Source organism: Lotus japonicus, chromosome 1, assembly GCF_012489685.1.
Source record: "Lotus japonicus ecotype B-129 chromosome 1, LjGifu_v1.2".
NCBI lineage: Eukaryota > Viridiplantae > Streptophyta > Magnoliopsida > Fabales > Fabaceae > Lotus > Lotus japonicus.
The window spans coordinates 115,055,351-115,069,252 of NC_080041.1; the positions used below are offsets into that span (position 1 = coordinate 115,055,351).

Below are 13,902 nucleotides of genomic sequence, written 5' to 3' on the forward strand. Positions count from 1 at the left end.
TTTTAATTACACAAGAGTGACTACTTTTGTTAGAATAATATATTAGTTTACCGTAATAGTCTACATATATGATAAAAGCAAAATAGTTCTTAAAAATTAAAATGTGTGATCATATATACATGTGCAGGGAATACAAACCTTAACAACTCTATCTACCAAAAAAAGCTTCATGTTGCACTTGACTTTTACACACATGAAATGGATAAAGCATTTCATGAATGAATGAAAGTCATGTGGAGCATAAGACTTTTTTGATAAAATTTATTGCTAAGATTTGTGCTACCCACAAATGTATTTTTGACAACATTCAGAGAGACACCTATTGCCATGCATGTATTGTTAACAACTTCGGAGTATAAAGCTATCATCCTCAATATATGAATTAATTTCATTCAATAAAAAATATAAATCTATAACTACGATTACCAGCAATAAAGTCATATACTAACAATATTATTGGGCCAGCTGTAGATATTTGAAATCGTATTGTTTAGATAACATTATTTCCGTTCAAGGAAGTATTTTTTTCAATTTCAATCCCAATAAGCTGCTTGGCTATAGAGATTAGATTGATTGTGATTTATTTTCTTTCCTTTTTAGGTCCCTACTCGATGTATATGTCAACCCATATATTCCTATTGTACTTGTCATATTTTAGTTTGAATGAGATAACCTTTCCCCCCATAATATTTCAGTTATCATGGGGTCTACAGGTAGATTATTTAGACATTAAGCATGCATTCCATGAATGCATGGTTCGATTTTTTAGTACTACTGGTATGCATAATTAGGCCCATGTGTAGCGCCAAATAATAGCATTCCTTTAGGCCTTATACCCTGCCCCGTTAGTGCACCACATTTTCGACAAAAGAAATCATTAGAAGATCGGGCAACAAGAATCAATCTCAAGAACACTTGATTATAGAGGTTCTAATACGAACTTTAAAACGTTTTCTGTATAAATTTCCAAGAGTAGTTTGTACACTACTTATATACAAAGTTAATAGAATCAAATCCTTTAAATTTAGGAATTAAGGTCTGCTAAGGAAACCAGGAAAAAATCAAGTATCAATAAAGACATAATGTCTCAACAACTTGATCGACATTATAGCTCATATAACATCTTTATAGTACAAATGATATAAGCAGCATCCGAAATTGAAAGGCATAGCACTGAAAGCTCCCGTAGCTGGATGAATTGACAAATACACACAAACCTGTGACATCCATCTAAAGTCAGGAATGCTTCAGTTCTTCTTTCTTTTCCTCAAAAAAGGCATAGCACTGAAAGCTCCCGTAGAGGTCTCACTGATGTGTTGAGCATTCTCTGGTATCAAGGCCCCTATGTTAGAATGATTATAACTACTAGCATTTTCAAGGTGGTCACTTGGCTTTTCATTGGATTTACGATGAGTCGTTCCATCTTCTACCTCATTTTCAGCTTTTTCAGCACCAGAAAACAATTTATCAGAACTATTTTTATCAGAGTCAGTTTCATCCACAAATTCAGAACTGTGTCGGAACTCTGCAGTATAATCGTCTGTAGCAGTGTTTGTATTATCAATTGCATCATCATTGTTACCTGTCTCACTATCATCTAAACAGAATCCACCTCCCACTTTAAGGTAGTCATCAGAAGGGCCAGGATCAAACGAACTATCACGGTTGCTAGTCCCTGGGGGACTACTTTCACCAGCATCCATGCAAAACCGACCTTCTGACTCCAGATAATCTCTAGGTGTGTTCTCCTTTAGAGGAAGATCTACTAGACTGCTTTCTTTCCCATTGCTGAAATCAGTTGCACCATCTCCACATTCACCATGATTGTGAAATAATTTTTCTGCTGGCTCGTCAAACGAGCATGTCTGATTGCTCTGATCAAATGAATCAACACCATCTTCAACTTCAAGGTCCTTTAAATAGTTGACAGGTTTCCGTGATCGTGTTGACTAGTAAGCACACAAAATTTAAATGTTAAGATACATAAAGCTGAGTTGAAGTCGTTAGCTTGGTTAGGAAGTCAGTTCCATAGAGGAGACTAAATTAGATTAGGAAAAAAAATAGAGAACTCACTCTCTGATTTAAGAAAGTCTATGAAGAAATGGTGACCTTTTCATTTATAACTATATAGAGATAACAGTTACATTTCATGAAGTTGACAGGATTGAGAAGCACCAAAGCATCACTATTTGTTTATTATTAATGGTGAATAAAGGAAAGTTTTCAACAAAGAAATAATTTGAAGGAGCATCATTCATATTTTCAATTCATAAATTAGAAGAATCAGAATGAAACCTACCCTTCGCACAACTTCTGGAACTTGTGATACATCAACTTGCGCTCTTGGCCCATGATCATCAATGTCAGTGCTACTAGATGATGTTTCAGTTTCACATGTTTCAAAAATGAGACTTCCCTTTCGCTTTCCTCCTTTTACTCCTACACTTCCACCTCTGCCTCTTCCTCTTCCTCTGCCACTTCTATTAGGAACCAATTCCTTATGACATCGACCTTCTTTGGTTTGTACACATGACTGTAAATTTGACACCTCAGATGTACCAGGTGCTGATAAAGGATCATCATAGATTTTCTTTTTCTTTGACTGTGCCTTAGCTGCTGTATTCCCATCATTCTTCCTTTTCATTGACTCTTTCACTTTTGATTTCTTCCGACCCGCAAGACTTTCTTCTGTTACCTTTGAAGTCTCAAATTTGTTATCCTCAGCTTCAACAGGATTTCCTGTCCCACTCTTTCTACTCTTCGACAAGTTTTCTGCAGAACCATCTATCAAATCTGAAGGCTGCTTACCAGTAATTCCTTTCACTGCTTTCTTAATTCTCTTGCTACGAATTTTTGCAAATCTTTCATTGAAACTGTAAAATGCTTCCAATCGCAATTGAGTCTACATGAAAAGGTTCAATAATGTCAGGATATTCATATAACTAGGAGACTAGGAGTGTGTTAGGAATCCACAAATCAAAATGAAAGATTATTATTATTACATGAAAAGAATGAACAGAAAAGGAGATAAGACTCTCCTCTAGGGTTTCCCCTTATAACTGAGCTACTGCTCTAATTTCTCAAGCCAAGTAACAAGCTGAATCAATGCCCTCTCCAATTCATATCCACTACTTATTTCTCTAACTAATCCCCTCCTACTAACGAACTGCCAGCTATAACAGTCATAAGTCCTAGATAAATTTCCCTCCTCTGAGAAATATACGTTTGAACTGTGTTCTCCCTTGCTGGAGAATTCTCATATTAATAGTATGATACAATCCCTAAAATGTAGCTAAACTGCCTGAAATGCTATCCTATAGCTGGCTATATTATAATTGCATAATTACAGCTCTGCAATAATGAACTTAAATGCAGGATGCTGATTTAAATGACCAAATATGCTAGTAATAATAACCAATATTTCGAGCTAATTCCATTGACAGTGGAGATGTTGATAAAGGTTATTTGGGAGCAGGGATCGCAGCTATCGGTGATTAAGTCGAAACTTGAGGGATTTGATTTGACCCACTCAAGATGCTAACTAGATATAATGGAGGAGGAAGAAGGAAATTTTCTGAGGGAATAGAGAGGGAGGAAAAGAATTCCAAGGGTAGTGGTCTTAAGTGTGGCAGTGACATACCACAGTCATTGGATACAGAGAATGAAAACCAAGATGAAGAAGGCCAATGGTCAAGAAACAAAACCATGGTGGTGGCAAAGAGAGGGTAGAGGTGCAAGCCTCTGAAATCAAGAAGAGTTTTGAGGGAATCGATGAGGTCAAGCTTCTCTTGGGTGGTTGGGTAAGGTAGCAAGAAATTACTGTAGAAGAGGAGGACCAACACTAGCACCATAGTGCATCCTCTCAGCCAAAGAGACAACCAGAAACGAATCTTGATCATGATTCACCAGAAATTGGAGGTAGTAATGACCTTTTCAGGACAAGAACGGTGGAGCTAGCCACCTACAATAGGACCAACCAATTGGGAGGTGTCACTAAAAACACTCTTCAATGGATCCTAAACCGAGCTGTTGGAGAAGGTATGTGAAGAAAGGGACAGGTGGCAAAATTTAATCCTGACCTGCTGATAGAGGAGATTGTAGCAGAAGTTGAAAATTTACTAGGAACCCGCAATGCAGAACTGAAAGAGCCTATTATTATTGAATGAAAAAAATGAACAGAAAAGGAGGGAAGATTCTCTTCTGAGGGTTCCCCCTTACAACTGAGCCACTGTTTTTCCCAGTAACAAACTGAATTAATGCTCTCTCCAACCTCACATTCCCCATTCATTTATCTAACCAATCCCCTCCTAACTAACTGCCAGCTATAACAGCCCATACTTAATTCTCAACTCTCATATCCTAAGAGTATTAAGAAGACAATAGATAACCAACAATTAGAAAGCTTGCCTATATAGTGATCAAGTTAAATCCATCCTTTAATACAAAAAAAGAAGTAACAAACAGCATCCAGTAGAAGCAGGGACAAGGGAGATCAATAAAACAAAGTCTCTGACCTCATGTTTGTTATATTCTTTTAAAACAGGTAATAGCAATTCATCAGCTTTCTGGCTGGTCCACCCAAATTTCTCCCAGCACAATCTGTTTGCAGGACGCAATTCAGAATATCATACAATGCAGAAATACATATGCAAAACAGTAAAGAAGGTATTCTTTAAGAACATTCTAGAGGTGGGATCAATATATAGTCTCAAAAGTTAAGATATAGGATAATTATGCTCAGATTGATAACATGGATAGAAAATTAAGGACCAATTTCTAGGGAAACTGTTACTTAATAAACCTCTATTGATCAAGCATAGCATAGTTTCTTTGAAACTCCTCCAAAAGAATGAAAGCTACTACATACATACATCAAGCATACTGAACTTTCAAAACATACATACCAATGGATTGACTACTACATATTGATTTGTGTAAGCAAGAATGAAAACCCTTTTGTTTTATGGTATAAGAGAGATGCTATTGGACCACAGAAAATGGGGATGAGAGGAATCAAACCTTCTGAATGTAACCACACCCCTAGCTAAAACAATAAGCAGTTGAGGAAGAGAACTCCTGTTGGCTTAGTGAACGAAAGAAATGAGAGACTACCCTAACATACTCAAACAAACTCTTTTCAAGGTCTATCCAAAGTGTCATATATAATAATCAATGAACTGAATGGCCATTTGGCAGAAACAAGGGATATGGAAACAAGGAAAGAAACATATGAACTCACTTGCGAAGAACAAGATGATCTGGTTTTCCCCACGTGAACGGCTCAGTTGACTTGTCAACTTGTGGAGAACAGTAAGCAGATATAACCGTTTCACTTGGAAAAGAAGGAGGTATATGCCAATTCTTGCTAATATTTCTCTATTCAGAAAACAGAAACCGGAAAGGTCATGCACAAACGGGATGAAATAAATGCAAAATAATCTTCAAATTACTGGATAGCAGAGAATGCATCAAATCAATTACATGCTTATCCATGAAAGTTTGCATTATTTCTGGCATGTGATCAGGCGGCTCCTTTTGCTCCTGAACCTGTGAGATGTTCTGGTCTGAAGCAGACTCGATATTTATCTTTTCTTCAACTTTGGACCCTTTCTTTCTGGTATTGGATCCACTTTTTGTTCCCAACTTTCCAAGAATTGTGGGATCTGGTGACTCAACCCACTGCCGGAATTTGAGGAGGCCATCTTCTTCAGGAAACGCATTTAAAACCTCAATAGCATTAACAATGCCAATCCCACTACACAAGCATACAAACAAAAAGATACAGTCAAGTTCATAAATGTGGAGTCAGTATAAGCATATCAGCATAAGATATATGCAAATATTATACTACAAGTTGGACATAGAAAAGCCAGATATAGATATTTAGCACCATCTCCATGCAGAAAGGCAATGCATCACTAGCCATAACCAAGTACTGAAGCAAGTAACTCAATAGTTGTCACACCTTACACCTTCAGTATAATCACTCCCAAGAAGTAGTGCCATGTGAATCACCTTCTCTCTTGTTAATCCAAGCTCCTTTTCAATGTCCTGAACCGGTAATAAAGAAAAGCATCACAATTAGAAAGTTTTTACAACACAAACTTATTCACATGGTCACAGCCTTTAGAAGATATTGACCTCCATGAAGTATGTCTCTACATATTTGCGGTCATCAAAAATATTCTTATAAACACTACGAGCCCCGAATAAAAAGACATCAGAGTCATCAGTTACAACACCATCAACCAGATTTGCGAGTTCCAAGTAAGCACACTGCGCTTCAGCTTCCATTGGAGCAATAATATAAGGCAAGCCAAACATTTGCAGTAGTTCCTACAGAATACAGATGCATCACAAACATATTAAGTACATGTAAGGAAAATAACTGATCAAGAGGTACATATATGACTGTCTATTTACAACCAAATCTTAATCCAAAAGGCTTGGAAAAGAGTTCACAATGTAAATATTAAACTCAGCATTGAGGACCATGACTTCATCAAATTATCACATCAAACTGAGCTTTAATGTTTCAAAACCTTAACAAAATGTAGGCCAACTAATCATGTTTTTCAGCAACATCGAAGTCTAAAGACTACTCAGTTAACCAGTGTCTGAACAAGAAGGAAAACCACAAAATAAAGCTTAAGCTCTTACACAATTGGATGACATGTATACAACAAACCATGCAACACTATTCAATTAAACTAGATATGGTTGCTTGTGGTCCCTATTTACACATGATTTAGCTTTATGACTTCCTAACTGCACACTATATGGCTGATATATATGTACTCTTAATTATCTTTGGTCTCACTAGTATGGCACATCTGTAAAGGAAAATTAGGTATGTTTGCTGGCTTTGAGTCTACCTTGTTTGTTAGAACTAATATTGAGCAAAACTTTCTCAAAAGTCTAGTTTAATGTGTTCCAATAACATTTCTATACATGTTCTTCTTTGAAACATTGTTCCGTTCCGCCCTTGTTTTCAACCAGTGCTGTTTCCCGTTCATGAAAAACATCAAAATATAAATACAAGATAGTGTTTTATATTAAATCTGCACCTCAATAATGCAAAATACAAAGTATGTCTTTTTTATAGACTGATATGCTGTACACTGTACAAGTCTTCAATCAAAATTACATATCCAAGAGTTAAGCATATATGACAAAATTAAAGTGGTAGAACAAGCATGGAGCAGCCAGGAGCAGTTTACTGAAAAAATAACAGTCAGTAACGATATGATATATAGACCAGCTTTAGTTTTGCACCTGACATTCTGTGAATAATTCACTATTAACAGATTCTGCATTACGCTCAAGCTTCCTCTGCTCACTTTCAAGGTTGATATACTCTTGACCAAGAATTTCCATTTCATCCTCCAATTGGACCTCAGGTAATTGTGCAGGAAAAACTCCAGGCGTGTTCATTGCATCTATGACAAGTTTATTCCTTTCCTCAGATAAATTTCCATCATTGTCTTCTGAAGGCAATTTTGGCTCAATATCAAGGTCTTCTGTAGATCTATTCAAGGATGACCCCATCAAAAGAATAGTAGGCTTTGGACTCTTGGTAGAATTACTCAATAGTTCAGATTCATTAATATGGTTCCTTTTCTCCTCTTCAGTCACACCAAGTGGACAAACCTTGGACACCTTGTTACAGTAGAAAGACACTTGACCATCATCATTATGTATATCCAATGATTGCTCTGCAACCACAGGATCCTCATCCTTCATCATTACATTTGCATCTGAAATTGAATCTTCAGAACAAATGTGTCCATCCAGTCCGCGAGGTTTGTCAATCAATATCTCTGTCTTATTCAAATTAAATGTCCCAGATGACTTTGACTGACTTCCATGAAAATTGAAAGTTTGTGGGTTACTTCTAGTCACACAATCATGTTTTTTATCTGCATCTACAGTTTGTTGAAATTCAATTGATTCAATACTACCCTTCATAGGCAAAGGGGAACCACCCATACTATTATCATTTAAATCCGTTGAGCCAGAGCAACGAAAATTATCATCATGTTCTAATTCAGAATCCAATTTTCTCTCATAAGCATTTGAATGCTCATCTACAGTTGATTTGCAATTAAGATTCCCGTCCCATGTATTCTCAAGGCTTCTCCTTATTGCTTCCTGCAAATCAGACTCCTCCTGCAAGCATCCTCGGGATGCCAATTTTCCTGACTCAGCTGGACACAGTGAGGTGCTTTTAGCACCACCACAATATCCTTCCTCCCATTCTACTTCACTGTCATTATTATTATCCTCGTCTGCAGAAGAGGATTTCAGTTCCACTTTATTATGACTTGGAAATGTGGTATTCTTACCTCCAACAACTCCTTCCCAATCACAATCTGAATCAGAACCAGAACACTGCACTTCTGCTGTAGTAGCATCAGCACAGAAGAGTGCCACTGGATTTCCTCCTACTAAACTGGCAAATATATCATCCTCGCCATTTACAAACTTATTCTTGCAATCGTATTCAAAGGATACCTCCAACGAAGTATCCCTGTCAAGTATTAATTGTTCATTTTGCACATTCTCTCCAACAAAGTCAACATTTACCTCTCGTGATTTACCAATATTGTGGATCCCAGAAATTTCTGATGGACCACTATTCTCTATATTTAGCACAGTTTCAATGTTCGCAGCATTATTGACATATGTCCTTTCCTGCTCAATCTCCTTCATTAAATCCAAATTTCTTTGTATATCACGAGTCATGCGCATCCCCATAGCTCTTACTCTACTTACTCGAAATCGACCCCTCTCATCTAGATATGTCTCAATATTTTCATCAACAGGCTCTCCAGGTTCAGCAGAAACCAATCCAACTGAAGTACCAGAATTATTGCCTACTGTGATGATATTTGCAAAATTCCGTGAAGAACTTGTTCCTTGTGCCTTCTGTTGTTTATCTTCATTATTTTTCTCTATTCTAGTGGAGGTGAGTTCTCTGCATATTTAGGAGAGGAAAGAAAAAGAAAGTTATGATTACTAGGATGGACATTTTGTCATCAAAAGCCCAAACACATAGAAGATATAACATACTTACTGTTTGTCACCAGTAAAAGATGACGAGAATATATATTCTCGGTTGGCTTCAGATGCAATTCGCGAAGTCTGTACACCCCCTACTCCTCCTCCAGTAGCAGCTTTCTGCACTACATCTATCTCACGTCGGAAAGCAACAGTTTTAAGGTAAGCTTGTATTTGTAGCTCAGAGAATTTTGCAGGATCCTGAAAGGAGCGATCCAGATGACATACAGACATACATTAGTAACATAAAATTAAAGCATCTAATCCCCCATAAGTAATGTGGAAAAGTAATTTTCACACCAAAAGGACCAATGAAAAAGAGATAACAATGGTAATATGACATAGTAAATGGAGAAAGTGAAATATCAATGCCATCAAGCATCACTATAATCTAAACTAACAATGACCAGCACTCAATTCCAACAATGAAATACATAATTACCAGAATAGACTTTGCCTCCAAAATGTACTAAAATGTCACAGAGGACCATGGTCTAACAGGATACACTATTCATCATAACTGCAATTTATAGTTCAGTATATCTTTAACTTTTCAACGTATCCAAGTTAAATATAAAATTTTCTCACCAACCTTCTTGACTTTCTGATACTTTTGTCTGTTCTCTGCAATCAATCGCTCTCTCATCTGTAAAACAATAACTAACATCAGAACAAACTAAAAGTACTTAAGCTAGAAAATACTCTGTGAACTCAATTACCTGAACAAGGAGGTCCAGTTGCATTGATGGAGGCAAAGAGGCCAAAACAGCTGGATCAACTTCACCGTACATTGCTGGCTGTCAAAACAAAGTGAAATAAATTCACTATACTTATTCTTGATGTACAGATTCCATATATGACAATTTCTGAGTTTGGAGTCAGGGAAGCCTGACTTAATATTAATTTGAAGTTTGGAATAGTTGTGGTTTTTGGAGTTAAATTTACCAAATTAGAAAATGGCCAAGCCGTTGTCTAAACTCTTAGCACAAGCCAGATTAAATAACTCAAAGGCACAGATGACTAGTGCTATAAACTGACCAGTATCATCTCTTCATCATCACCATAGTCACCATCCTCGTCCTCAATTGTGGAAGCCCCAAGAGAAGTTGATACATTATTTACTAAATTTGAATTTTCCTCCATAGCAATAGTTGCAGCTAACCTAATAATGCATCAAGACAGAGCTGATAACAAAGCAAAATCACTACAACTTCAAAATTGTGACTTTTCATGCAGCTCACATTTCATCAATTTTCTCTTGATTATGACTCCTTGATGTCACATGATCGCATCTTGAGCTACATCCTACCATGTCAGTTTCATTGAACAGAATCTCCTTACCCTTGACCCGGTCATTGACCTCATGTGGTTTCTGTTTGTCAACTTCATCCACTTGTCCTTCTATTTTCTTTCCTTTAAGCTGTAATTGAACAATGAACAAAAACATTTTACATTCAGGAGCATCAACAGAGAGGATTAGAATGTAACAACTACAAAGAAAGACCAAATATTTCCTTACTTTCTGCAATAACTCTAGCATATACATTATTAGAAAGGTATAAACTACAGTCAAGGGGGAAAAGAAACTAGCATATACGCAAAATAATAAAAGAATCATATTATTGCAATGCCTATTTGAAATCATTCCATTTATCAGCATATGCAAATTTACCATAATCATCTCTTCATCTGCATCGCATTCCCCCTCTGAGGGATAACTCACGGTAGATGCCACTCCTTTTCTGGCAAGCATTCCATTTTCCTCTGCAGCTATAGATGCAGCCAGCCTAAATTAACTCATTCAAACATCATATACAAGTTATCAACCATATTCAAGATCAATTGTATTGAAAAAAAAAACATCTTTTAAGCAACATATATAAATACTCCATGGCTTTCTGGCCCTTTTATTTGAGATAAAGGTATAGGTGGATTACATTTCATCAAGCTCCTCCAAGTTGCAACTTGCCGATGCTACTGCCTGTGATAAATTCCTGTCTTCCTTGGCCGCAGATTTAGCTACAGACCTAAATAAACTATCCAAATAATGAACAAATATTGGATAGAAGAAAAATTCGAAGATATACAACAGCACACGCAGATTACATTTCATCTAGTTCTTTCTCTTTCACATGACTTCTTCCTGAATCGCTACCAACAAAGTCCATGTCTCTAGATTTTTTCTGACCCTTAGCATCACTCTCCTGCTTCTGCCTCTGGTGCTTAATATCATTAGCCAGTTCCTTCAACCTCATCGCCTTTAACTGTCAAAAGAAAACAAAAAAGAAACAAGCTGAGATAGCGGAATACACACACCTACAAAATAAGATTGAACGCAGCATCTTAATATACTTAATGTGCTACATCTGCTCATCCATAAGAGTAAAAAGTGGTACTAAATTCACGTTCCTCATATTCAGGACCCACAGAGTAACGAATATTTTACAATCAAACACTAATGTTTAATGTTATCGAATGTTACTCACATCGCAAATCGCACAGGATTGGGCATAAGTGTCCAACTAAAATTACAGAATCAACACGTATTTCCAAAAAACACTATGAACAAAACTATCAACACAAGATTGTCACACTCATTGCTGTATAGTAAATGACCTAAAAACCACTTTTCAGTTTCTTATTTTCACTCACTTTTGCACAACATGAAAATTGTAGGCCAATCAATGTATCAACATTCAACAAATTGCATTCTGAATTTGACACTACCAAGCAAATGTGAAGTAAATTATGCTTTCTATCAAACCAAAACACTGACATGATTGAGCAGCAATTTCTCGGCAGTCTTGCGGACTTTGGCTTGGGCGTTCTCCCGCTGCCTGCGACGCGCGATGACGGTGCGTCGCTTCAAGGCGGGGGTTCCGCCGTCGAAGACGAAAACAGGCTTCGTCCGGAGGAACAGAAGCTTGCAAATCCGACGGAAGAAACCTAGCAAATGAGCGTTGCGAACCATTTCACCTTTCTCGTCACGCATCGCCTTGATGAACTGCACCATCCATATGCTCGCGTCTGAGAACAAACAGAAAAATGAAATTCACGGGATTGTTTATTTATTTATTTGATGAGATTAATGGAAATGAGAAAAGGAAGGGTTTGAGAGAGTACCGACGGCGAGGGTTTTTCCGGCGAGGGTTTCGACGGAGACGCGGCGGCCGACGGGGGCGAGTAGTTCCCAGAGACCGTGAACTCCCATTGTCGCTTTACTGCTGCTAGTTTTGCTTCAATTGCCTTTGCTTTGCCGGTTGAAATCTACCGCCAAGGCAAGTGTAGGACTAATACGACCATGGATGAGTCGGTCGTTTTGCCAAAACGACTTTCCTCTCCAATGAGCGATCATAAACCGTACGATACACGTGTGAATTTTATTTTGTCAAAGCAAATAATTATTTTTATTAAAAGGAGGGTAAATGCTCGGAAACAAATTAAAGTTGTAAACTAAGATAACTATCATGAATAAAACTCTTATTCTACAATTTCGAGGGGAATCATCTAATATTACACTCGTGCTAACACGTCTCACAACCAGAATGAGAGTATTCTCCTCTTACCCGTTTGATTTGGATACTTGGTCTAGCTTTATTTCACACTTCTTTTTCAACTTTTTATAATAATTTTCCTTAAACCAGTGAGGTGATTGAATGTCTAAAACTGCTCTAATAAAAAGTTAATTGATGTGTTGATGTATAATTGTGAAGGCATGGTGATTAATGAGGGCAATATAATATTGTAGGGTAATTGCCCCATCTTGCATAAGGTGCATCCGTTGACTATTGAAAATCTTAAGCTTAAGATTGACATTGATCACCTCCAAGAAATTGATGAGTTAAATACTTCACAAGATGTGAAAGAACTATAATTGAAGGTTGTTGAACTCACTAATGACCTCGTTACATTTACTATGGGCATGAAAATCTAAACGAAGTTCTTGGAATAAAGAGAATGTTTATTTTTTTGATAATGTGGACATGGTTACCACTTACCCAGGATAATAAGATCAACATAAACTTCATTCTAAATCTTCTATTGCTTGTTATGTTTGTGGGAAATCTTGACACACATCCTCCAAGTGTGTGCATAAATATCATTATCTGTTTAAAATTTCCACAAATCAAGTCACCTGCAATAACAGGCCTTTGGCAGGCTGGCACTTATTCTGCCAAGTTCACACAACCGCCAAGGTCACACAATCTATGTATGAGAACTTGTGTTAAACAAGTTCATTCCAAGTGATCTGTAGAAAGCTCTTCTCTTTGCTTAGACAATTTCATCAAAGGATAGAAGAACAAGGAGAAATGACACCTAGTTTTTTCCTTCACATATTCTGGTGGATTTTTATTTCGTTTTCACTTCAACATATGGAAACCATCCACATTACTTTGGCCTAAATGAAGTAAAAATTAATAGGCTTAATAGCTCTAAAGGCCCCTGAAATTGTACCCGACATGAAAATAAGTCCCTAAATTTTTTTTTTCTGATTCCCGGTCCCTAGAAAAATTTGTTTGATCAAAATAAGTCCCTGAGCGTGTATACGCTAGAGAAGACGGTGGTTGCCTCCTCATTGTTTCCACAAACCATGAAATAACATGTTTAAAACACTCCTGGACCTTCATATATCTGATCTGGGAGAAGAAATCGCAAGAAACAAAGCTAAAACAAAGAAACCGAGAAGCTCCATAAATTCCGGCGAGAAGAAATCAACTTGCAACTGACATTTTCTCTTCAACAGTGACGACCCAGCCCACGAGACCACCACCACTGAGTTCCTGAGGACGAGACGAAGCCGGCCCAACACCCCGGTCGCAGCGCCGCCATGACCGCCGTCGT

At 37.3% G+C, this 13,902-nt stretch overlaps 1 protein-coding gene across 4 annotated transcripts; it reads right to left on the reverse strand.

Moving 5' to 3' along the window:
- Window positions 1–941: 941 nt before the first annotated feature.
- On the reverse strand, window positions 942–12,402 carry LOC130729523 (DNA repair protein UVH3). Of its 4 annotated transcripts, none has more exons than XM_057581299.1 (19): window positions 12,184–12,402; window positions 11,837–12,087; window positions 11,167–11,324; window positions 10,998–11,096; window positions 10,733–10,847; window positions 10,302–10,480; window positions 10,099–10,222; window positions 9,780–9,857; window positions 9,653–9,706; window positions 9,077–9,261; window positions 7,276–8,977; window positions 6,142–6,336; window positions 5,966–6,051; window positions 5,482–5,755; window positions 5,240–5,376; window positions 5,020–5,076; window positions 4,515–4,599; window positions 2,300–2,902; window positions 942–1,949 (listed from the first exon to the last, which is right to left on the reverse strand). In XM_057581299.1, exons 1-19 carry the CDS (start codon window positions 12,269–12,271, stop codon window positions 1,248–1,250), a joined length of 5,172 nt encoding a protein of 1,723 aa, XP_057437282.1. In that variant the 5' UTR covers window positions 12,272–12,402; the 3' UTR covers window positions 942–1,247. The 4 variants fall into 4 exon arrangements, with proteins under 4 accessions (XP_057437282.1, XP_057437283.1, XP_057437285.1 ...); XM_057581300.1 differs by having other exon boundaries at window positions 12,188–12,319; XM_057581302.1 differs by lacking the exon at window positions 5,020–5,076 and having other exon boundaries at window positions 12,184–12,401.
- Window positions 12,403–13,902: the final 1,500 nt, after the last annotated feature.